Below are 26,459 nucleotides of genomic sequence, written 5' to 3'. Positions count from 1 at the left end.
AACGTTAGAAATAAATCAAAATTGCATGCTGCTTTTTAACCATGTGCCAATTCAGTATTTATATACTTCGAATGTTTTGTTTGTTTGTTTGTTTGTTTTGTGTGTGCATTTTTATTCCCAAACTAAAATGCGTGATTTACGTGCACAATAGGCCAGATTTTATAATATTTTGTTTCAGTGTGAACACAACACACACACACAGGAGGCTGTGTGGTCCAGTGGTTAAAGAAAAGGGCTTGCAACCAGGAGGTCCCCGGTTCAAATCCCACCTCAGCCACTGACTCATTGTGTGACCCTGAGCAAGTCACTTAACCTCCTTGTGCTCCATCTTTCGGGTGAGACGTAATTGTAAGTGACTCTGCAGCTGATGCATAGTTCACACACCCTAGTCTCTGTAAGTCGCCTTGGATAAAGGCGTCTGCTAAATAAACAAATAATAATAACACACACACACACACACACACACACACACACAAATCCGACATAGAACTAAAGCACACAACCTGACCCAAAGATATCAATTCACAATTCAATATGCACAGCAATGGAAGGAGGTTTATGATGTTATGGGGTATGAAGTCTATGACCTTACAACCTCATGAATATGGAGTGACTACTCTGGGGACAGTGATTAAGCATGTAATCAAGTGTGTTCATTATGATCTGTTGTCAGAAATAGAGGGCAGGTGAGTTAGTATCGCTTATGTTCCAGTATGTTGAGCTTTGAAAAATAAGAATATCCTGTACAGCGAAACTTTTTTTTAAAAGCCAAACTTTTTTTTTTAAAAGGATTTAGTTTAGTTTGGTAAGGCACGATTAAGGTATTACAAAAATATACAGTTTACCCTAACAGGGATAACTTGACGGATGTTTTTACTTAACCACATCTGTATGGTTGAGCAGCTGAGGGACATAAAACAAGCACGTCTGCTTAGAAATAAATAATAATAATAAAACAAAACTCTAACAAATCCTACTAAGCATCTATAAAATATATGAAAGACCTTCATTAGCTATCAGTTAATTCAAATATGCCTATATATGCAAGTTTGGAGTGGGGATACCAAGAAAAGAAATATAGTAACCGCTCTCTGCTTCACAAGACAAAAATATTAACTCCTTGTCACGACCATACAACACAGACTCTGCAGGAACGTCATTTCCTTCACTCTGGAAAGCAAAGCCAAGCACCGCCTCCTCGCTTAGCAACCCACTTACGTAACAACCAGACGACCAATGGACTCCGGCAAAAAAAGGTTCCACCGACAGCACTGCCTTAGCAACAAGTAAAATGGGTGGTGACGTCTGTGTGTGAGTATTATGGGCTGTCTGGCATTAAGCAGCGGTTGAAAAAAGAGCGAGAGATCCGAGTAAACATGGAGCTCTCAGCTGTAGGGGAGCGAGTGTTCGCAGCCGAATCCATCATTAAACGCAGGATTAGGAAAGTAAGTGTTCAGTTCCCATCACAACATCACAGCTCTTATGATGTTGCACCGCTTTCTTGTAATACCCTGCTGGTTTCTGATTTACATTCTCCGTTTAATTGCACACAGGGGCGAATGGAATACCTGGTCAAGTGGAAGGGTTGGTCTCAGAAGTAAGTAGGCTTGTCCTGTCATCTGCTGTTACAAACATGTGGACATAATGTCAAACGGGTAGAGGTATTCACACAATTAGTTTCTGATTGCGTTCAGGTACAGCACCTGGGAACCTGAGGAAAACATCCTGGATGCCCGCCTGTTCGCAGCGTTTGAAGAAAGGTACTGCAGGCCTTTGCAAAAACGCATTATTTTTTTATTGCATGCTCGTGTATTTTACATCGTTTTTAATATAAGATATGTGCAAATCCACATTGATCATTTTACAGGGAACGTGAAAGGGAGCTGTTTGGGCCAAAAAAACGGGGACCAAAACCCAAAACGTTTCTGTTAAAGGTAACTCTTAATTTATATATGTGTTTTTCATATACTAAGTATTAGCCTACAAACTTGTTTTACATTTTAAATAAAGCTATGGGGAGAATATATTGCATTACAAAAAAAAAAAAAAGATTAAGTTTTGTATGTCATTTGTAATATTACTATCCTATATGAGATCAATTAAAAGTTGCTATGTATGATATACCGTACCCTACCCAACCAAACCATACCATTACAAATTCATATTTTTAAACAGATCGGTAAACTATTATTACTAAGTTTATTGACTGTACCAATGTGGCATTGTTGCTGTTATCTTGTAGGCACAAGCCAAGGCTAAAGCCAAGACATATGAATTCAGAAGTGATGCAGCTCGGGGGATTCGAGTCCCTTACCAAGGAGGGATTGATCCAGATCCTGGTATCCTTCCCAGGTCCCGAGAAGGGTTGAGGAGGATCGTCCCGACCATTCTGCCTCCTGGCAGCATCAACAGAGGGGAAAGTGTTAGAAGCAGCGGGGCTGTAGATACGCCGCGAGATAAAAAACAAACAGAACCTCAAGAAGGAGTACGAGTGCCTAAAAAACGAGGTCCAAAACCTGGCAAATCCCGTTTGAAAAATAAAGCAGCGACTTCTGTCACAGAGGCTTCCAAAAGAAGTAAACTGGACTATCACGGGGAAAGTGCGGGAAATTACCAACGTGTGAAAGCGGGAAATCCCGATGGAACTATCTCTGAGAAGACCGGACCAGGTTTAAGTGTGATTCAGTTATCCAGGTGGCAGCAAGGTGAACCAGGTTCCGGTCACAAACATGGACGAGGGGCACCGAGTGGCAACACCCATAAATATGGTACAGAAAGCAGTGTTAACCTGGCCAAATCGGGCTTAGATGTGCCTAGAACTAAGTACAGGGTAGAAAATACTGGGTCCCCACACCACAGAAGGAAGCATGTCTCGAAAAACAGTACCTATGCGCCCAGCAGTAATTCTTCAAGTTCAAAACCATCCCTTATTGCCAACATACCAGTGTCGAGAATACTGGGAGAGCCAGAAGAAGAATCCTGGAGCCCGTCTTTGAAGAACCTGGAGAAAGTTGTTGTAACGGACGTAACAACAAACTTTCTGACTGTAACCATCAAAGAAAGCAGCACGGATGAAGGGTTCTTTAAGGAGAAAATATAAAAAAGAACATTAGGACGTTATTTATATTCTGAAGTGAAAATACATTTTGAATTTCAATCTTGCAGAAAAAAGAAATTTGAACTTAAAATAATTTTATATGATTGTACATAGATAAAATATATAGATTATATATAAACATGTAAATGGAAAAATAGTTTATTTAATGTGTCGACCAAAATGTTGCAACCGTTTCCGTATAAGCTATATAAATTGGACTGCTACGTAGGACGGCCTGTATTTACTCTGTTGCATGCTGTAAAAATAAGCTGTATGGGTATTACAAATGTGTGCTTAAAATGCAGGTGATCATCTGTATAGCCTTACATTTTGAATTGTACCAATATGTGTAGGTATGCAATCATGGTAACATACAAATACACGCTTTTCTGTTTATTACCAATGCATGCAAACTGTATATTTTATAGCATTTCGAAGGAGGTATTTAGCAGAATGTACCGGTAAATTAGTACTAGCACCAAAGAACGTGCTGTATAAAAGTTTCAAGGTTCTAAGGAAATGCGTCATTTGTATCAACAGCATATGAGTAAGCTTAATTCAATGTCATACCTTGTTTGTTTTGTTTACATTATTTACTTAAGCATATTTTCAAGGCTTAGGATCCTCTTTTACATCAGAATCGTGGACTCTTTCAACAAAGCAAATAGGAGTCGCCTCATAAATTGTGAAGTCATAACAAAACGTGTTTAATTATAGATACAATTCATATTTTGGAATGTAAGGACGCCACAGTGCTGTATTGTTCTGAAACACCTCTCAACCCGTTTATGCAGTACCTTTATATTTGAAACATCCTGAGGCCTTATCTGATTTATTTTTAACGAATGAGAAAGTTCATATACAAAGCACCGACATATTAGCCGCTATTAGTAAACATTTGGTATACATAAATAAATACGAAATCCACAAAAGACTGGCTTAATAGTACATAATAAATTGACTCTATCGCTCATCCATACAGCTTTTGAATCGGTTTAAGTACATATTATGAACTAGGGTTTTGCAATTCGTATAATTATTTAGATCAACCCTAGAATAATACTCTTTCATCTAATTTTATGATACTGTGTTTTGAATGAAAGCTATATGGATTCTGTTTGTGTTTTCTAGTTTCTCAAATAGTTTCGTTTCAGATCCATCAGTTCAACCTGTGAAACGCTGACGTGTTGTATTTGGTTAGTTAAATATCTTATGCAAATCTTCAGATATTGCTTGTATTGTGAGATCAGCAGTGCTACATGGCCGTGTGTGTGCCGTCTGATCCCTACCAGCCATAGTGGAAGGCGACAGTGGTTATAGGAATAGTGATCAAGTCATATAGCGTACCATACCTGTATCCTATATCTTAAACTGGGACTTATAATTTTAATAGCATGGTGAAAAGAATATGATACCTTATACTTTTTGAAACCGACTGTTTAACAATTAATGAAGGCTTTTACCTATATTTACTTACAATAATGTGTTGTGTTAATACTACGTTAAAAAAAATCTTCAGTAACAGTATTTATGTAATGCTAAAGCCCAAGCATCGCAAAAATACAAAAAGATTGTGTTAATTAGCAATAGCAAAATGTTTCCAGTCATGAGCCTAAATAAAAACGCAGTTATTTATTACAATCTATATACTACCCAATTTATAAAGGTGCATTAAGCGTTTCCGAGACACCGTTTTGGGTGAGTTTGTGAGTTTAGAACGAACTCAGGTTCATTGAGAATTTCTCTGGAACAAATACGGGAACATTTCTGAAAATGTAATTTGTGTGCATGGGTTGAGAACGGGTTTCAAGAGAGAAAAAGAAGAGTTTACTCACAAGGACTTCTCCAGGAGAAGCTTGGGACTTGCATGCGTGGTACAAATGTATTCCTTACAACATTATCTTCTATTTTACGATTTCAACAAGCTGCTGTTCCATTAACTTGACTTCTCGAGTCGGGTTGGCAAATGACGCGTCTGGCGCAGTATAGCAATCAGTTTGACAGCACAAACATGACCATGTTTAGTAAATATATAGTGCATAATTTCCTGTGCAAGTATTTTTTTTTCTGTAAAATAATTTGAAATATGGTAACTTGAGGTAGGCCTACTTCTTTCCCATATTATTTGGTGTCTGTTTTATACCTCTGCAAGTTATTATACCTCTGCAAGTATTTACTACTAATTTTATCAACCGATTCTTAAACAGGTTAGTTGATCATTTTAATTTTCAAAAACAACGAAGCAAAGAGACTCACAAAACTGCAGGAGATGATTGTGACAATAATAATAATAATAATAATAATAATAATAATAATAATAATAATAATAATAATAATAATAAACGAACAAGCAATACTCTTCATTGCAATCATAATATAATTATGAACGATGCCGCAAAATGTGCAACTAAATACATTTCTTTAAAATTACAACAGTATCCTTTTGACCCGCTATTAAGTAACTGATTTTAATTGAAACAAAAATCAATGCATCTCGTAACAATAGTGGGTTTTGTTTAGGGGCCCCAGAAGTTACATTAGACACATGTGTATATGTGTTGCAGTGTATCATTCAGAAAGACTTCACAAGCAGCCCTATATTCTTAGCACCCGTTCCCTGTGTTTCACTGTGGGGACCGAATTGGTCACAATGCATTGCTGGAGGATCCTGAGACTTTCGGAGGTAATAATATACAAATGTTGCTGCTGTTTGAAGCAGCTGTTACAGCTTATGCAAATAAATGGAAAACACGTGGATGAAACCATGAAATCATCTTGATATTCTTGTATATGGTATGGTATTGAGTACTACCCTATTGCTGCGATACAGTTTCATTAGGTATAATAATACTTCGTGTATTCATATAACACAACATTATTTAGTTTCCTCCCTCTGTGAGTAATACATCCAAAATTAACTTGCTCCCCCTTTTTTAAACAAAGTGTATTCAAAGTAACATGGGCATGAATATAAAACCTGGTAGGAAAGGACAGTGACATCTCTGGAACAGTTCTGTAAAAAAGGTACACAACACACCGCTCGTGATCCTGTAGCCCAGATGACCACAAATGTTGACACTGATAGATGTGTGTTTATTTAACCTTTCAGCGTGCGTGTTCTTTTCGATAGCTCTACCGCAAAATCAGCACATCTAGAAGAATTCCACACAGGTGCGTATAATTTCCACAAAGGTGTCTATTCAAATGTCTATAAAAGGGAATGTTCGATAACTGCGACGTTTTGGCTAATATATACCGTTTACATACTGCAAACGTGTTGAAATCACATTAGATGGCGCCCCATTCATATCCTCCTGTATTCGGTTTAGACTGACAAATCCACCATTTTATAGAAAATGTGACAAACCAACAATTCGTGCAGAAAAACAATGATTACATTTTGATGAAAACAAATGTGCTCCGTATGTCAATAAAGGTACACCAGACGTGCCATTTTGGAATTACAAGTCGGTCCAGTGTTCTAGGAATAGGTTGGACAAATTGTAGGGTTTTTAGTGGTCTGTATCGTTCAATAAACTAGCACCACCAAATATTGAGTTTCGTTCCACTTCTGTGTTTTACATTATCTTTAAACGTATTTTCCCAGAGATATGTGTCACCATGAGTCATTAAATACGCGATTTTATCTTTTGAAAATTTCCAAATAACAGTGGGTATTTTTTGCTATTTGATGATGTGGTCACTATTTATGAAACCAATGACATGACACCAATGGTGAAAATGACGTTAACATCCCACTGTTTTTAATGGTTAATTTCTTGTAGGTCTTTGAAGGCGTTACCTTTTAAGTCGGACTTTAAATTCAAACATTATCACTGGTTTGTTATGGATACTTATAAAAATCACAGACCAAACGACGTGAAATGTACTTGCACTCGCTTTTGTGTCCATGCGTCCTTAATTTCATACTTTTGGCTAGATTTTTGGAAGACAACAGCCTGCCATTAGTCTCATGTCGATAATTTGCCAGTGTAAACATACGATTCTCAAGGAATAACCTGCTGTTAAGAGGCCGATAAGCATGTGTGCCATATTTTAGCCTAACGCTGTTAAATACCTGATAAGCGAAATCCATACATTCCAGTCACAATAATTCTGCTGGCTTCCACAAATGCGGGTCAAAGGTACTTTGTGTATATCCATGAAGTGCCTTTGACCCGCATTTGTAGCTAATACGAGCCACAAACAGATTATGTAAGAATTATGTCACAATATCTGTTTATATAAACATATATTGTGACATAATTATTACATAATCTGTTTGTGGCTCGTATTAGCTACAATCCTTATTCTTATTTTACATCCGCGGTCGTGTACAGCGGTCGTTTCAGACCAGCGAAAATGACAATAATAAGATTTTGTTTGTCATTCTGTTCCGTCTGAAATGGCTTTCTCCTAGTATGATGGTTTAGTTGAGTTGAATGGTACTTGTTTATTTTGCTATTGTCACCTATGGTTTTTAGGAAGACGTAGTGGTTGTTTTTTATACGTATGAATACGTGGAACAAACTAATTAGTTAATAGCAGGAAATCAGTATAAAACAAAACCTATTAGTGTAATAATGTGTTATTAATCTTTTAACTGTTGTATTTGATAAATTCCACAGTATCTGAACCCTATAGAAAATAAACATACCAAAGATTGAATTCATACATATATGCTAATAAATAATGAGGATAATACATTTATAATAACAGATATGTACAGATACCGCTTTTGTTCACAATAGCGCCCTCCTACTAAACTGTAATAGAAGTGAATTTATCGACAGGGTTAAAGAGAGACGCTCTGCATGCACTGCTATGAGCCCATCAATTTTAGGAGCATCTGCCATAGATGTGGTTTCATTGGTTAATCCAAAATGCAGAAATGATCTTCCAAGGCTTCCTCACTTAATTTCATGTCCCTTGTTGTGCACACTGGATTGGCTGAACCAAACTGCAACAAAGTGGGTCCCAAAACATTTTGCATATAACCCAGATCCAGTTTTAGACTATAGGCTAAATTAGGTCAGACACAGAGTAGTGGCAAAAAAATGTTATGCAAAAATTAATTAGTAGTACCACATACATCACCTTAGTTAATGACACTGTTTAATTTTACACAATTGTTAATATAAACTGGTATCATTAGCTTTTAACAGGTACGCAACAATAATTAGGCCGACTTATCTTTTAGTTTGATTTCTGGATTTGTCAGGTGATTTGTTTATTTCTTATGTGAAAAGCCCTTTTCCAAGCAAAGTAGCAGTTGTCAAGTCATCTGGTGTGCGGGGGAGGGGGGGAGAGGAGGGAGGGTGGCTGGCCCTGCAACTCTAATGCCAGCTCTCATAGAACCATACAGTTTGTCCCTGGGATATCTCTGAAAGCCTTCTTTTAATTTAGGTTCTATAAAGAACTATTCTTAAGAACTTAACAACAGACCATTCTATATTCAGTGCTTCATATTTGGAACCATATTTTACATAAGCAATCATATTTAACCAATTCAATACTATTGGGGATTTGCATATCGAATGCGTCATACTTAAAAGTTCTGTCTGTTCTTATTATGATGATTGGTTTAGAAGAACCCTTTACTTCACCATAAGCATAATCACATCAATAGATAAAACACATACACAAAGATGCATCCACTTGTGTTTTTTTTTATTAAAAGTACTATTAAGGTTAATAAAACAGCATTGCAGTAAATAAACAAAGATGTGTAGCACCTTTCTAGTGTTTTTTACATAAATAAAACCAGACTAGATTTCAGTCTAATAGCATTGTTAGTAACAGGGAAAACATTGGAGGAACGCTCATGTCGGAAACACATCCATTACAGCTGCACAGGTTTAAATGACTGTATACAAGTTTACAGTTCTATATTCAAACTGTTCATAATCATAACCCATTTATCAGCCTTAGTGAAAGAGCAAGAACAGGAATTGGACTGTTTAAAAAATATTTACTTTGTATTTCATTGCCAGGGTCAATTTGTTATACATAAACAAGCTGCCAATAACTTTGTGCGTTACACTTAACATAAAATATGGGACACAGTGGAATAACACAGGTCACAAAAATCATGCTGTGTTATTTGATGGGGGGGGGGTATCGATTTGGTTTGATTCTGCACTTCTCCTTGCATATATTGAAGTAAGAAAGCTGACCGGGTCCAAGTATTCTATTGGAACCAGATCCTGCTTAAGGTTTTAATACATGTTGGTACAACTTCACAGAATACACACGGCAGTCAAGCTTCACTCTCCAAAATGTGTTCAGTTAACCAGTCCTGCATGTGCAAATGTCATCCAAATACCATTTCCATGCAACCCGATCTTGAATAAATCAACCACACACCATCTGGATGCAACACAGTCAATCAGCAGTCATTTCATATGACTAATGATACTCCTAAAGATCGGAGGCATTGCGTTAAACAGCTATTACCAGATAGACTATCACTGAAATGCATAATGTCTGTCAACATTTCTCTTTTTCCTCAAAGCATTAAAATGATATGGCCTGCAATACCTTTATGTACAGGACTAGGGAGCATCTTTGAATAAAATTTGATAATAACAATAAACAGTACTTCAGAACTGCACTGATATGCATACACATTTGGTACTTTGTTATTTTTTTTAATGTGTTTGCAAAGCTCTTAAGGATCAATTCAGACACCCTTGTGAAACTGCAGAGGGAATGCAGATGGACTGGCAGCTTCAGAAGTAGTTTCTGCAGGGGCACCAAGAAACAGAGGAATATTATCCTAAAGTGGAATAGAATGTAGCTCACAGTATTAAATGCTAAATGCAAAGCAGAATTAGGAATTCACAGATACCAACAAGCATATAGTTTTACTCTACAGATATAGATAGAGTGTTTTTGCTACTACCATTAAGAACATTCCTTGCTCTGCATTGCTTTTGCTATATCTTACGTACCTCCACTCCCTCTGCACAAACCTTTGCGTTACCCTAACCCCCTACTGCTGCATGCATAACAGTTCAATAGTGACGGATGTTGAAGAAGCCCACGCTGGTCGGGGACTCCTTCACAGTTACTGTGACCAGGTTAGCTGTCACGTCGGTGACAAAGACATGCTCTATCAGGCTGCACGGGGGTTTCCAGTCCTGGTTGGTCTGCACAGAGATGGTCATGTTCTGCCCATTTCTGCAGAAGGATGAATCCTGGTCTGACTCTGAACTCGTCTCCTCTTCCCCCGTGCTCATTTCACTTAAGACTTTCATTGCCGGCTTTCCACTCTCTTTCGAAGTAGTAGTGCTGCTCTCCTGCCTCTTTTTACTACTGTTCTGCACTTCCGTTGGCGGCGCTGGGTTATTGTGTGATGGCTCCTTCTCAGCCTGCCCTATCTTCTTGCCCCGTATCTCCACTTCAGCCTTGTTGCTTTCTTCTGGCTTCCCCTTTTCACCTCCAGGATGGCTATTTCTGTTGATCTGATGAGCAGAAGCAGCCAGATTCAGCCTCAAGCTGTTACCCTGTTGGGTGTTGCCCCCAGAGGCTTTTCTGTTTGGACTGCCTGAGTTTTTTATACTGGACACCGGGGTGTTGTTCCCTGAAGCATTGCTGCCACCGACACTTTGCCCAAGCTTGTTGACACTCTGCAGGTTTAAAGCATGCAGGTTAAGCGCCTGGTTGGTGTTTCTCTTAGTGGGAGAAGACACATCTGTGGTGGACTTGCTGCCATTGTTCTGAAGCCGTGGCACTTGCGTCTTCCCCGGTAATTCTGTTTTTTTCTCGCTCGGAGAGCCAAGAGGAGTCTTATTCACACCCTGATTAGTCAAGAGCCTGGAATTATGCAGGTTAAGTGCAGCAACACCCTGTGATTTCGAGGCCGTCATTTTCAAATCCAGCCCAGGGCTGCACGCATTGGAAACTGAAAGAGTAATACCTTGTTTGAAGTCTGCTGTGTTTTTATTTAGAGCTGGTCTGCCCACGGAGGGAATATTTGGGGCTGCTGGCCGGTTTGGTCCAACCACTGCAGAATTCAAAGAGCTTTTTGCTACTTTTCCCGGTGTGAAAGAACCAGATGTGTTTTTGGCATTTGGCAAGTCTTTAGTACTCCTGCTTAGCCCAGGGTAGGTAAAGCTAGCAGGCTGAAGGGGTTTCTTTATTTTTTCTTTGACTTTAAGCTCAGAGTCTTTCCCTGCTGTTTTTAGCACCTTTCTGGGAGATTTGTTTTTGCTGTTCGTCTTTTGCTCGGGGCGAATGATTTTCCGGCCTCGTTTCTTCTTGGCGGGGTCTATGTGTTCTGGCTTGACGATGACTATCTGGGCCTTTTTCTGCGGTACAGGGTGCGATTCTCGACCCTTCACCTCGTTGTCACTCTCCTCATTAGAAGAGGAGGAGGAAGATGAGGAGGAAGAGGAGGAGGAAGAAGAAGAGGACGAAGATGATGATGACGATGACGATGAAGAAGAGCTGCTCGATTTGGTCACTTTTTGAACCTCTGGCTCCTGAACAAAACAAAAACAAACACGAACAAATGTGACTAATGGTAGCTTTACCTCATCATTCATCACAGCACAGATTTTAAATTCTATGTAACTACTCACCACGTTTTTACGTGGTCGGCCCCTTGGTCTCTTCCCTTGTTTGCGGATCTGAATTTCTTTTTCCTGTTCCCTGAGCAAAAAAAAAAAAAAAAAAAAGCAACTTAGCGCTTGCAGTCAAGAACAACCATTGTCAGTACAGTACTGAATTAAAAATATTACACGGGAGGAAACAATTTTACATTCTCCAAAAGTATATGAATTACACATGTAATTAAAACAAGATGACATGTTGGGCACTGTAACAATGATTCAACTAAAAATGATTTAAAATAACCACTAACTATGCTAATAATACATGCTAATAAGAGTAGAAAATAAGACTCAATGGTTTTGAGGTAGCAGGTACCTACTTCAGTTTCATGCAACTCCTACAGAGCCCTGGGTGTTGACCCAAGCTCATTGTAAAGCATGGGAGGACTCATTTGCAGTTGCGAGTGCTTTATGAGCGTACACTTTCATTGCCATTTGTCTCACATATGCCCATATCGGGCTTGACTTTCAGATTAAGCTTCCTGTGTTCAATGGAAATTTCAACACAAGGTTAAACCACAGCTTTTAGTGGGAGAAGTTAACTGTTCATCCTGTCAGCACACCAGACTAACACAACATGCACTTAATATGTGGAGGTTTGCTTAACAGAGTCCAAGAACATACAGATATGGAGTTCAATAGATGCACATACCCACTTATTTGACATGTTTCCCTTAAGAAACACTCCATGCATAAGAACAGGTTTTAAAATATTTTAATCTGCATGTCACTTCATTCAGTTTAAGGGATGGCTTCTAAAAAAAGTCATTTCACTAGTCACCACTGAAGCCATTTTCAAAGAACACCTTCATTTCTTTCTTCTGAATGTCACATTGCCAATGGCTTCTCTGTAAACATCTGTTCTCCATTTCATTTGAGATGAGGTTTTACTTTTACAGAAGTGTGCCCAGGCTGGACTTTTAGAAGACAACAAGATGTAGGTTGGCTGGTAGAAATCACTTTGGGAACACCCACACCCTCAAAACTGACACAGAACGTAGAACAAAAATATCAAAACCCTCTCACAAAGAGATCTGCTGTACACCAGAGACAGCAAAGAAAGCAGTAAATAAGCTATTTAACACACAAGACCAGGCCATCTGTTATTAACTTAAAATAAAACCTGTCAAAATCTAGAAGATGAAATGCATTTTTAAAATGTGATAGTTCACGTACAAAATGTGATAGGTAAAAGACATGGGAGTCTCAAGATTTTTTTTGTAAGTGCTTTGAAAGTTCAGAATCAGCAAGACCCAGTTTTACAGCTCCATTATTTACACAAGGTCACACATTTAAAGCTTCTTTAAGATGACCTTTCCTGCCCAAAGCATCTTACCTTTTGTGGAATGCAGCCAGAAGTCTGGGGTCAAGAATATTCTCTTGCGGTTCCCAGCTATTGTGTCTGAAACAAAATAATATTACAAAATATTTAAAAGGAGGATAAGGTAGTTGACCACTAGCACTGTAAAGATGAAAGGGTAAAAAAGTGACCTTTTAGGGTTCTAGGTATTTCCTTATTGTAGCCGTTATTAAAAAAAAAAAAAAAACCTTTATTTAGCTCAAGAAGTAATTGTTGGTAAAATTAAAGCAGCATCACCAGGATGTTCTCAAATATCACGTCAAACAGTAAAAGGGAAGAAACTCTAAATGTAAAAGAATTGCTTCCTTATACACATTTCACTCCCAAGCTAACTGAAGCTTCAAATTACACCTTTTTGTATAAAGGTTCCAATAATTGTTTTGAAAAGTGTAGGACTAATATATATATATATATATATATATATATATATATATATATATATATATATATATATATATATGTTCTATGTCGATTAACTAAGATATACAATGTATAATTGGGGGTTATTTAATTTAACACGTCCCTCTATTTCAGTACAGAAACAATACATGGTATTGAGATCACCATATTGCCTTTTCTAGAAAATCGGACATTACTACAACAGTATTCTTATAGCAGTATATTAATGAGTAGTGGTAGGGACAGGACATATGAGAAGGGGAATGGTGCAGATACGGATGAATAGCATGCATGATTGACAGGATAGACCCTATTGATGTGGGATTAGATTCAACAATGTGGCAGGAACACAAACAGCAGAAAGGGCAGGGAAATGAGAAAGCCTGCACGAGCGGAGCATGCATAAAGAAAAAGGAAAGGGATTTCGAGGGGCAGCTGGGGCGACAGCTTATAAAAAAATGTGCATATCTTAGCGAGAGATGTTCTGTTCCTTACGCAGCACACGATCGCAGTTTTAGTTAAAAAAAAAATTAACGACATCCGAACTAAAATACACATCAACTGAGACTATAATGTAAATAACACTTTACATTAAAGACGTGTTGTTTGTTTGAAATATTGTACTACGACACTACAGTAAGATTTACTAAGTAAACAGCGTATATAGATAAACTAACGTTTTTTTTTCCGCTAGAATAGAACAAAAATAATTAAATCAAACATTAAAACAAAACGACAAACCGCCCACGAACATAACATTATAAGATACTGAGTTGTCTACAATGTAAAAATAATAATAAATGCAAAACAACAAAGTTAAACAATCAAACAGAATTAAATCACACACAAGTAAATCAATCATTTAAACAGTATGCATTGAATAAATCAATTATGGAGCTGAATTTAAGATCGAGTTGGGTAAATAGTTTCAGATTTAAAAAATGCTACACAATATTATATATATATATATATATATATATATATATATATATATATATATATATATATATATTCAAGAAAATAGATTAGAACTCTTAAAAAATGTGAAATTAAAACGCCGCTGTTGCACATGTGAACAAAATAAGCATGAATTGAGGTTATAAGTTTGGTATAGTGATGCGGTTAGTCTAATCAGGAAATACAAAGTTAGACAAGGCAAGCAACAAGCGGCACGTTGTTGTTGTTTTTCATTGTTCCAGTCAGCAGTAGCACTCACTTGGAGGACCAGCCTCTCCACTTCACCAGATACTCCGACTTCCCCTGTGAACATAAAGAAAGAAAACATCAGCCACTCCGATCCGAACCCGACTGGTTCTATCAACCGGGGACCGGACCATCATTTTCGCCGGGTTCTAACCTTTCGGAATCTCTTGTTGAGTATGCATTCAGCGTCAAAGACCTGCTCCTCCACGGCGCCCAGCTCCTCCATGGCTGCTGCAGTACTTATCGTGCACTTTTATCCGTTCATGAAATGAGAAGAAAAAGAAGGCGAAAAAAAAAACATCCACACAAAGCTTGTCCCCTCGCAGGCGCCGTCCTCCCCACTCCACCAAGCGCTGTTGCAAAACGCCACCACTGCTTCTTTTTCCCCAAAATTTGTCACTAGCCAATCACAGTAGAGGTTTGCGTATTTGTGGAACGTTGCCCATGCTTTGACAGGCTGTTGAAATTTAGAGCACTTAAACCAAGATTCTCTTGTTTATTATGCAGGTCTGAAGAAATATGCGCCCTGTTGCATTTAATAATAAAAGCTCTCTAAAATATCACACCAATATGAAATAATACAAATATATTAGTGTCCTGTAACTGGCAAAACTCTTATGCATAAACCCTTAGGCGGAGCAGTTTCATCAGTACATTATGTGAGAAATGTGTTTTCCAAAATATAAAACTTTCACTCACTGTTTGATGTGTCATCAGTGACAGGAGATATTTAAAAAGGCTAAAAATGTAAAAACCATGAGATAAAACAACTTTGTTTAATCTTACGCCGTTTATCTACAATTACTCGTGGTTTTGCTGCAATTGCGTTAAAGTGCTTAATGTAAGAGGATAGACCAAACTATTTCAATGACAATCAATTGGCCTATATGGTGTGGCTTGGATAGTGTGAATAATTTAACAGATTATTATTATTATTATTATTATTATTATTATTATTATTATTATTATTATTATTATTATATTGAAAAAATAAGCTTTGTATTATTTTAAGGGGAGAGTAAATAAATTAGTTTTTTTTCCCCTCAAATATAATTACTGATCTAGTGATTTTCTATCGAATCCATTCTTATAAACTACGTAGGCCCCTATCTTAAAATATTTCCGCCATCATTCACTACACAAAATAGCATTTCTGGGCGTTCTATATAGAACAGCCGCTTACCTTCCGAATCCCACTGGGACCTTATTGTGTTTAGGTCTTTTATGGAACAATTATCCGAATATCAGAGGGTTCTAAAGTATTATACATAGAACCATCTGATCCAATAGAACCCCAATTAAGAGATGCTAGCCTATGTGCATATAAAACAAAATGCTTCAGAATGAAACACAGTCTCATGCAACAGTTTTAAAATGCCCCAGTGTTTAGAATATACTATAATAGTGTTACCATACTAAACACCTGAGTGTAAGACAAATACATGCTTAAAATGGTTGCATACATATGCCTTAAACATCTGGTTATAGAATGGAGTCCTAATGGGAATGTACATACAATAGGAACGGGTAAATAATTGAATGCAAAAGTCTATCTAATATAAATGGCTAAAAATAACACGATGTTCATTTTATATAACCCACAACATGCCGATTAAACCAACAGCGTCTTGAACTGTCGTCACCAGATTTATTTTCAAAAAGCGGATACATTATTTAGCACTTTCATCTATACTGATGCACAAAAGAAACGCAACACTCAGGTCTAATATATTTAATCAAATATTTAAAACATAGATATCTAACAAAATCACAGAAAATGTGAACACAAATACAGATCAAAGAATCATGATACGTGTTCAGTATGAAACGTGACACATTGTCAAAATGAAAACATTACAAAGTTAGTATCGGATATAATCTCCCTGAGCATGAACACAATCCTGGCAGCCTCTGGATAAACTGCTGTGGGATGATCTGCCACTCTTCCTGTGCAGCTACAACCAGCTGGTGAAGGTTGTCTGGTCGCGGTTGTCTCCTGTGGATGGCACTGGTGATTTGGTCCCACAGATGCTCTATTGGACTCAGGTCAGGAGAAAAAGCTGGCCACGGCAAGACCTCGACGTTATTTTCTTGAAGTCGTGCAATTGTAATCCTAGCACTGCGTGGTCTTGCTGGAAAACCGACACTTCTGGATTGGCTTGCTGTAAACGGAAAAACTGTTGCCGCAAGACTTTGTCAATGTATCGCTGAGCAGTAAGGTTACCCTCAATCTGCACCAAAGGCGTCCGTCTTATGTTAAAGGAGATTCCTCCCCACATCATCACACTTCCACCGCCCCACCGGTTGGCTTGAACAACGCAACAGTCAGCATAAACGCTCACAACCACGTCTCCACACACGCTGTCTTCCGCCAGGTCTGTCAAGGGCAAAACTTATTATTATTACAGATATGTAAGATATGTAAGATGCATATTGTATTTTAGTCGTACTATTGCACTTAACTTACTAAACTATAAATATTAAGTTTGCTTAGTAACCGTGTACTGCCCTCTCAAGTCGCCTTGGATAAAGGCGTCTGCCAAACAAACAAACAAATAATAATAATAATAATAATAATAATAATAATAATAATAATAATAATAATAATAATAATAATAATCACTATGATGCCTCATCTCGTTACGAGGCACGTGTCTTTTTACAGAGAATGGTGATTTCAGTCTTTTAGAATGCCACGAGTTATTTAATCTAGCCTTCATATGAACTGTAAAACTAAAGTGTTACATAGCTCTTTTGGAACACATGACAGATTAATAATAACTCGCCCTTTTTTATGGGTTGGTTATGTTTAGACTAAAGCGTTTAGTAAATACTGAACTGTTTTAATAGCCACCGTGGTTATTTTAAATTCTTAAACCCTTAGTTTATGACCTCGGTCTCAAATGACGGATCTTCTGCAACACAACAGTGCCCTTAGTTATGTTAGGCGCGGTTCCAAATAAACACGTGTACCGGATACTTCTTAAAATATTTCATACAAACTATAACAGGAAAAAAATAAAGAAATGATAACCACAACAGTTACACGGTCCCGCCCAAGAACAGGGTTTATAAAATGCAAAAACTGTTCTGTATTATTGCAGACAACACGTGATTACTCCTTGCATTACATAGTTTTGAAGTGAAGTGAAGTAATACCAAATAAGCACCAGAAAACCGAATCATTATAATACGGATCACGTTTAATGAGATTGATATTCTGCAAAGAAATCGGCATGTTCATCACCCTGGATAATCTGGGTTAAATATTCCGTTTTCCGTGAGGCGAGTATCACTTTCAAAATGTGATCCTCTATTTACTGACATCTTGTGGCTTAAAGTGGAATTGCATGTGCTATTCACTGATTCTGGGTGGATATGTGGGAGAACTTCGGCTTTATCGAACAATTAGATACATTATCATTTTAAGCACATTAAAAGCAGGTTTAATTAAATAAAGAAAGACAAAAAAAATGATTATATACTTGAAGTGCTTTTAATGAGCTTTTATTATTATTATTTTTTTTTGTTTTTAACTTTGTACAGCTCTATAAAGGACCAGCACTGAAATGTCTGCAGTATGTTTTAATAATACATTGCAGTCAGTTCAAGGTTTTCAAACTTTTTTTTTATAACAATCTTGGTTAAAGATGAATTTATGTATTAGCACAGACAAATAGACAAAGGATACACGGTTCTCCTGCAATATTTAAAATTCCTTTACAAATCCCAGTATCTAGTCACAAATTCATATTCACACACGAATAATTATATATATTGATATCATTTTGAGTTTCTCTATGAACGCACCGAGTTTCAGTTCGACATTCTCAACTCACTAAGACCACACCCGTTCCTGTGGTAAAACCACAAAGCAGGCAGATGCCAACAGGCGGCTCAAAGATAGCAGAGTAGCAGAGACGTGTTTTTAATAAAAGTACATTCAGAATTGATTGCAAGCCTTTTATCGTTTATTTTGTAATGTATGCAGTACAGAGCGGCTCTATATTATTAGAATATGTTTGCCAATCTTTTTAATTTGTCAAAGATTCTACCAACTACTAGAGGGACGCATTAACGACGTATTCTTTAAAATTGATAAATATTCTTAGCATAAAAAAACACTGTCAAATTGAGCACTGGCCCTTTAAGTCTTTAAGGTCTACGGTTACCATGGATACGCAAAGTAATAAAAAGGATGAAACGGGATCATTAAAACTGAAGTTTTTATTTAACTTGAAGGTGCGGCACAGTTTTCCACTGGCTGGTTTGGATAGAGCCCTGAGACAAACTACAGTACAGGTTTATTGTTTTATTATTATTATTATTATTATTATTATTATTATTATTATTATTATTATTATTATTATTATTATTATTATTATTATTATTGTGTTATCGTGAGTTTCCAGCAATGGCAAACAGTCATTCAGAAATATGAATGCAAAGTGTTGATAAAATATTACATTGTCTAAGAATTGTATTGTATAATTAAGTTATTCGTATATATTTTAAGGTATTACAAGACTGTTTTCTCAATTTCCACTTTTCAACTCTTGTGCTTAATCGTATGGGCCTACACTTGGATATTTAGACGTTCATTCATCGTACGTTGAACGTTAACAGAATAGGAGAGTGAAGGTGCAGTACCAACTTCTGCACCTTGCTGAATTTTGCCTCTAGTTCAACATAAGAGACATGGGGCCATGAGGCAAGTTGAGGATTTAGAACAATGTGGATTCTGTGCAGTTGGCTTTGGAAATCAGGTTATAGTTCTCAAATTAGGATACCATAGCATTTCTGATGAACTGTATTAGCTGAAGGGTTTTATTTTTATTTTATTATTTTTTTTTAATCAAGCTCAGTAGCTGATACCCTAAAACCACCTCTTAATTACAGTAATGCTGATTGAGTACTACAGTAATTCTTATTCTTGAAAGTGAAACTATAAGAAACTGGTCAAGCAGAGGTCTGTCAGCTAATACCTTTGTTTTCAGTATTCTTTGAAGAGTGACTGGTTCCTGGAAATATCATGGAATGGGTATGGCTTCAAAATAGAAGGTTCTTTATTTATGCATTTAATTAATTATGTATTTATTTATTTTAATCTATGTGTTCTTTTGAGAAATAAAAGCATGCTGGTGTTGTGACAGGAAACAAATATCATTCAATGTAGAGCTATTTCATTGAAATTAAGATGCTGTTTTTCTCAGTGGTCACCATATAGTCTCTATGATCTTCAAATACACCTCATCAGAAACTTGTTGCTGCCTGCTTAGCCTCCCTCCCATCATGGATTACTTCTTTGGATCTGAAAGTAAATAAATAATGTTGAATCAATAGATTTCTTATAGGATTTTCCATATTATATAGATATGTTTCTTTACAAGGACTTTTACAAGTTACTAATAGTATTAGTGTTCATTGGAGGCCATTACCGGTATATACAAATTATTTCAGAGACATCCTAGACTTCAAAAACAAGGGTGGTTGTTAATAATCATCTAAAACCCAGAGGTCACTGAATATGCGATGATGCAAAAAATCAATTATTTCTAATATTGATGACTGTAAAATGCAGCTTTCTGTGTGGCAGTTGTAATAAATTGCTAAGTGAAATCCAGCCTTAACATTACACCAAGGTCAGTTTGCTTCATAATAATTAACCGATAAGAAATGCAACTCAATTAGTTTTAATTTGATTCCATAGCTATTAGTGTGCTGGGAAATTTGAAACGGATTACCAATTAAGAGAGCTCTGATCGAATGCATTTACTGAAGCTATGCATTGGACTTTGATGCCTTTGTTTATTTCAATACTTTTAAGTCCTACGTTTAGAATAGCCTGGAGACTCCTGGCCGATTCCTAACATCGGTTAATTGGGTGTGCATGTTTTAATTGTGTTTTATTTTATTGTTTGTGTGTATTTGGGTTTGTTGATGACTTCTGATATATTGTATTGCGAAAGAGGTTGTGTAATGTGATATTTGACCAAAAGCACTGTCTAACTACAATATTTGTAGTTCGCCAGTCTGTTTTTGAATGATAAATGTGACTTAATTGTGACTTTTAACAAAATAGTCCATCATTACTGATCATTGTTTTGTGACCTATATCTTATGTGGACCTACAAATTGAGATATCAGTATGTACTTTAGGGTGGCCCCAAGCCAGGTTAAGCTTCACTCACAATGGGTAAATACAAATACAATAAAAATCAGATAATTATAAAACGTAATAAAAAAAATATGAGGTGTATTGAGTTTTCATAAAGGATACAATGTGAAAATGATTGCATTAGAGTGGGATTGACCAGAAATAATTCTTTCAAATGTCTTGCTGGTCCTCTGAGCTTGTGACCGAAGTCCCCTTAGCAATTTAATGGAGTTTGTCTCAAGTATTCTCTCTTCCCAAATGGCAAAGTAGTGAGTGATTCGGATTTCTGTGCACATACCGTTTGCTTTCCTTTCTCCTGCGTCGTGCTGTGTGAACAATGAAGACCACACCTGTCAGAAACAGAAAGCAAGCCAAACTGACCAGGCCCATGAAGACCTGTGACTCCAGGGAATAGGTTTCAGACTCTGAAAGACAGAGACAGAGCTATTGAGATTTTTTTTTCCCCTGTAGTTATTAAGAACAACGCTCAGTCAAACTTGCCTAATAACTATTCGGGGGTCTATCTCAAAGTGCTCTAAATAGACAGGTGATTCAACATTAGAAGTGATAGGATGTTTCTGAAGGGTGATAGTGTGAATAGAGGAGATTAGAATAATCATTTGTGATAATATAAGCAGTGCGGTAGCTGTAATCTGGGCAGCAATCATAATAATAGCAGTTAAAGTAATTGTAAAACAACTCGGGAGAAAAGAACTGTTAAAAAAGCCCCTCATTGTCCACACTCCACTTTCCCCTGCTCTCCTCCATATCACTGTGAAAATATTGATTTTGAGTATATTAATTATATTTTATTCACTGTAATTGAGTGTAGTTCTAATTAGAACTCCAGTTGTTTGTCAAGTCTTACCCTGATATAGTGTTAATCAGCAGCACTATACAGAGGGGTTGCAAGATACCTCCTAGGTCAGCGGTAAAGGAATGCATAATAAAACACAGGTGTACTCATAATTCACTCTTTATATTGTACTTTGCTGTCAATTTACAAGTGTCCTGAGCCATCATACTAAAGTACTGTACATTTTATGACAATACCAGACAGAAAAAATCCTTGACACCACCACTATTATTCAGGTAATACGTCAAAACATAAAAATACTCTAATCAAACAATAAATGGCATATTACATGGGATGATAAAGCTTTGTAATCGCACGCTATCAGATTTGATGATGTTAATATTGTCTTCATACAGTGTACAATGTGCTGCTGCTAACAATTCACTTGAAAATAACAGAAATGTACCTTCAACATTTGGTAATATGTTAAACAGAGTCTTTACGGATAGCTGAACCACTAAAACCGCCTATGAAAAACCATGTACTATGTACATTGTTATTGATCTTAGCTTAGGTCTCAGCCAGACTTAAAAGTACCGTCCCTGAGGTTAAAAAAATATTCTTACCCTTCAGATGTGCATTTGAACATTTTTTTAATATACTTTTACAAGTCTCCAAGGTGGTCCATGCTTTCTTTGCTAGACAGAGATACCCTTTACTGTTAGAACTGCACCCTGCTTTACTGAAACATGGGAAATATTAGCAGATAAATATTTCTCTGAAAAGGAATGCTCTGTCCAGCACGGAGAATACTTTGGGAATTTAATATCTGCGAACCAACATGGAGGAGAGGGCTTTAGAAATAAAAAGTTTTCAAAACAATTATAAACCAAAGAGGCAGTGAAAAGAGTACCGAACATAGAAAATACAAAAATAAATAACCACACCACAACTAGCAACATACAGTATTACACTACAAATGTTTTTTTAAGTGACTTTTTTTAAAGACTGATGAAGCGATAAATAAAAGGGTTTTTGAAAAGGTTATGCAATGGTTTTCCCAAGTTCATTGTCCTTTCCAATGTCTCTTCAATATCCTGATGCAGCTGTAAAATATCTGTAGTTACAAAAGATAGCAGGCTTATCTGATGGGCTGAAAGTCTGTATACCACGCTAAGAGAGCAACAGATACACACTGTTCAGTACACCTAAAGTAACTAAAACATGCACAAGTGTCCACACTATCTGTCTTTGCATTAACAACTGGCAACAAAATAAATTTAATTTTGTTGTCTCTGTCACAATAACTTTAGGGGGCACTGACAAATTATACAAAAGACAAAAGCTGTTGTCAAAGGAAAAACAAAGGAAGGCTCATTATTATTTCTATATGAAAATCTGACTTTTTTTTGCAAGCTTAAATTTCTCGATTATCCAACAGGTAATACTCATTGTGAGTCCCTCCTAAATGGTGGCCCTAAAGCTTTTGTTGCACTCACTCACCTTTATTGCCTTGTGTGTTCAGCATGTGTCTGGTACGCTCAATGGAGCCATCATTGGGTTCAGGCTTGATTCCCAGCAGCTCACACATCAGAGCATAGACCTCGACCGTCTCAATAGGATCCACAATTAGGTTCTTCTTAAAGTCTGGGCCAATTGCGCGAAAAATGGTTTTCATATCCATGGCTTCATTGTCGAACCCATGCTCACCCTTGTTATTTTGGACTGTGAAATACTGAACAAACACAAAGTAAGAAAGATCTTGAGAGTACAGTAGATCTCAGCTCTACAGCTTTAGCGAAATACTTAATGTAGAGAGGTACAGAAAATGGCTAAATTGATAGGTTTCTGGTCAATTGAATTTAGTTCACAAAGCAATCGTAAATCTACCATGAAAAAACTAACATGCATGTTGGAGTTCTTGAATTAGCCTCTGGAGGTATTTATCTAAAGTTTTGTAACATTAACGCTTTGTTTTCTGCAGAAATGCTTTGTAAATCTGGCCCATTGTGCTACTTAAATTAATTATGTTACCAGAATATTTTTTATGTTAATTTTTATGAAGAACAGTGACATCTGCTCTGGTGTAATTGCAAGTGTCTGATCAGAAGGTGTCACTGTTGACCTATATAAAGAGAACTAAATCAGAACCTACTGGAAAATACTTTGGGGCTTGTTATTTTATGTAAGCAACCTTGTGTTTTTAAATTGTTATAACATTCTATAAGGCAATACAATTATGTCAGATCACACAAGGTGTTAAAATATAACCACTTCATTACAAAGTGCCATTCTTGTTTTATCATAATTTTATAGGCTAGCCATGAAAAGTTATCTGCACAATCTGATCCCAGCAATACGGCATAGACACAGAGGCTAGATAACAGACAACAGATTTGACTTGATAAGATTTGTTTTTCACTTTGTTTTTCACACAATTAACATCCTGTTATAGAGCCACCATTAACCACCTAAAGCTGCGTTTCCACTGCACAAACTTTGTCCTGGAAATCAATCTGGGTGAGCATACAGTTTAAAGTACTGTCCTCTCGTTCTTCTGCAAGGTTCATTGTCAGTTCAGGTTGAGTGAACATACAGGATGACAGGACAATTGGGGCTTGGGGGCGGAGGAGATCTTGAAGTTGTAAACCATCAATGTCACATTGTATTTTCTTTTTTGAGTCCTGGTTTCTAAATACATATGAGTCTACACCTCACTGAAGACAGAAAATATTTATTTGATTATGGGTTCAATGAGACTGCTGATCAACAAAAGCACACACCCAAGCACTGCAACGATGGGCAGTGACATCAGATCGTACGGAGATTTGCTGCTGACAAACATAGCTCTGACAGTGGTATGCAAATGCTCCCAGTTAATTTCTTTCAGATGACTCTTCACAAAAAGAAGCTATAGATTATTGTGTTTCAAGGTATTTAATTAGACACACATTGCATAGTAGTTTCAGACTTTACCAAGAGCTTAATTAGTCACACCTGAGCTCAAATAAACTTGGAAGACCACAGGAATAGGTGTAACTAATTAAGCTCATTAGCTTAAAAATCTGTTTCATTGCATTACACAATTTAGCATAATATATAAAAGATGTGAAGAGTAAAATTTCTAATTCTGAAATGAATAATGCTTTACTTGAAAATGCTGCTTCACCCCAAACATATTTGCCAAACTCTTACCCCATTAATGACGTATCCTGGATCCGCAAACATCACAATGGGGAGGACCCGAGGATTGTTGGCGTATCGTAATCTGGCGGGCAATTCTTCCTTCTTGTAGACATGCAGGTTGGGGTGTCCGTTCTTCAGAGCATTGTAGACCTTCTCCAACTGCCCGTCTTTTGGAAGGAGGAATCCAGTGGGACCATAGTCAACAAGATGGAACTTGATGTCCTGGAAGGAGAAGCCAGGGATCTGGGACAAGACAATCTCTTTAACTGCAGGCTTCCTGAGGACGGTGCTCATGCCATGATCTGCTATGATGATAAAATTTAGTCTGTTTTCGAGCCCGTGTTGCTGGGCTTGGCTCTGGAGGTAGCCCACAGTGCGGTCCACTTGACTCACCATGTCCCGTCTCTTTTGGGAGTCTGGACCGTGTTTGTGCCCAGCTGAGTCGGGCTCTCCGAAATACAGTGTCACAAAATCAAGATCTTGTTGGGTGAACCAGTCCATCACCATGTCAATTTTTCGCCATACTGTCTCGTTAGAATAGTTGTAAAACCGGGGCTCCACCTCGCTAATGCCGACCTTCTCACCTTGGTAGGTGGCAGCAGTGTCGGGGAAGTGGACTGATCCAGCCTTCAAACCCTGAGAGGAAAACAGCCATTTTTAGTTTTTTACCAGACAGTTATTAGAAACATGGTTAAGGAACATTCTTATTACTTTGCAACAAGTGGCACATATATGGAACTACGTTCAAATTCCTAATTGTATTCCTAATTGTGATGGTGAGGTAAGGCGGGGTGGCGTATTTCGCCTTGACCCCCTCTCTAGCCATGGCATCCAGATTTGGGGTGTCCACGTCCTGGTCGTAGTCCCATCGGAAGCCGTCGAAGGAGATTAGAAGCACTTTAACCCGAGCCTTCCTTCTCAGGTCCTTCAGGGGAGCGCTGAGAGCCTGGGAAAGCAGCGCAAAGCACACAAGCAGCTTCCACAACATCCTGTCTGGTCCTGAGCTGCACAACAACTGCTCTTCAAACTCCACCGGTGAAAACTTAAGAGCAAAGTTTCAGAGGCTATCTTATCCTCCTGCTGATCTTTGTGGCTTTATGGCTATCTTATCCTCCAGTTCAGTTTATATATATATATATATATATATATATATATATATATATATATATATATATATATATATATATATATATATATATAAACTGAACTGTAGACCAGCCATAAAGAACAGCAGGAGGATAAGATAGCCATAATATATATATATATATATATATATACAGTGCCTTGCGAAAGTATTCGGCCCCCTTGAACTTTGCGACCTTTTGCCACATTTCAGGCTTCAAACATAAAGATATGAAACTGTAATTTTTTGTGAAGAATCAACAACAAGTGGGACACAATCATGAAGTGGAACGAAATTTATTAGATATTTCAAACTTTTTTAACAAATAAAAAACTGAAAAATTGGGCGTGCAAAATTATTCAGCCCCCTTAAGTTAATACTTTGTAACGCCACCTTTTGCTGCGATTACAGCTGTAAGTCGCTTGGGGTATGTCTCTATCAGTTTTGCACATCGAGAGACTGAAATTTTTGCCCATTCCTCCTTGCAAAACAGCTCGAGCTCAGTGAGGTTGGATGGAGAGCA

The 26,459-nt window shown here is 37.3% G+C and overlaps 2 protein-coding genes and 1 pseudogene across 2 annotated transcripts; 1 reads left to right on the top strand and 2 right to left on the bottom strand.

Annotated features, from left to right (window-relative positions):
* Window positions 1-1,278: 1,278 nt before the first annotated feature.
* On the top strand, window positions 1,279-5,864 carry LOC117423114 (chromobox protein homolog 8-like). Its single transcript, XM_034038554.3, has 5 exons — window positions 1,279-1,445; window positions 1,554-1,597; window positions 1,695-1,760; window positions 1,868-1,934; window positions 2,243-5,864. Exons 1-5 carry the CDS (start codon window positions 1,377-1,379, stop codon window positions 3,098-3,100), a joined length of 1,104 nt encoding a protein of 367 aa, XP_033894445.2. The 5' UTR covers window positions 1,279-1,376; the 3' UTR covers window positions 3,101-5,864.
* A 2,886-nt stretch (window positions 5,865-8,750) lies between these two features.
* LOC117423069 (chromobox protein homolog 2-like) lies at window positions 8,751-15,045 on the bottom strand. The gene is made up of 5 exons (XM_034038472.3): window positions 14,829-15,045; window positions 14,688-14,731; window positions 13,049-13,114; window positions 11,683-11,752; window positions 8,751-11,583 (listed from the first exon to the last, which is right to left on the bottom strand). The coding sequence occupies exons 1-5, from the start codon at window positions 14,898-14,900 to the stop codon at window positions 10,114-10,116; spliced, it is 1,722 nt and encodes a 573-aa protein (XP_033894363.3). The 5' UTR covers window positions 14,901-15,045; the 3' UTR covers window positions 8,751-10,113.
* A 1,355-nt stretch (window positions 15,046-16,400) lies between these two features.
* LOC117423223 (ectonucleotide pyrophosphatase/phosphodiesterase family member 7-like) lies at window positions 16,401-25,931 on the bottom strand (annotated as a pseudogene).
* Between the last annotated feature and the right edge of the window lie 528 nt (window positions 25,932-26,459).

This window comes from Acipenser ruthenus, chromosome 17, assembly GCF_902713425.1.
Source record: "Acipenser ruthenus chromosome 17, fAciRut3.2 maternal haplotype, whole genome shotgun sequence".
Lineage (NCBI taxonomy): Eukaryota > Metazoa > Chordata > Actinopteri > Acipenseriformes > Acipenseridae > Acipenser > Acipenser ruthenus.
The sequence above is the reverse complement of the archived record's forward strand: the minus strand, read 5'-3'. Positions and strand labels throughout refer to the sequence as shown.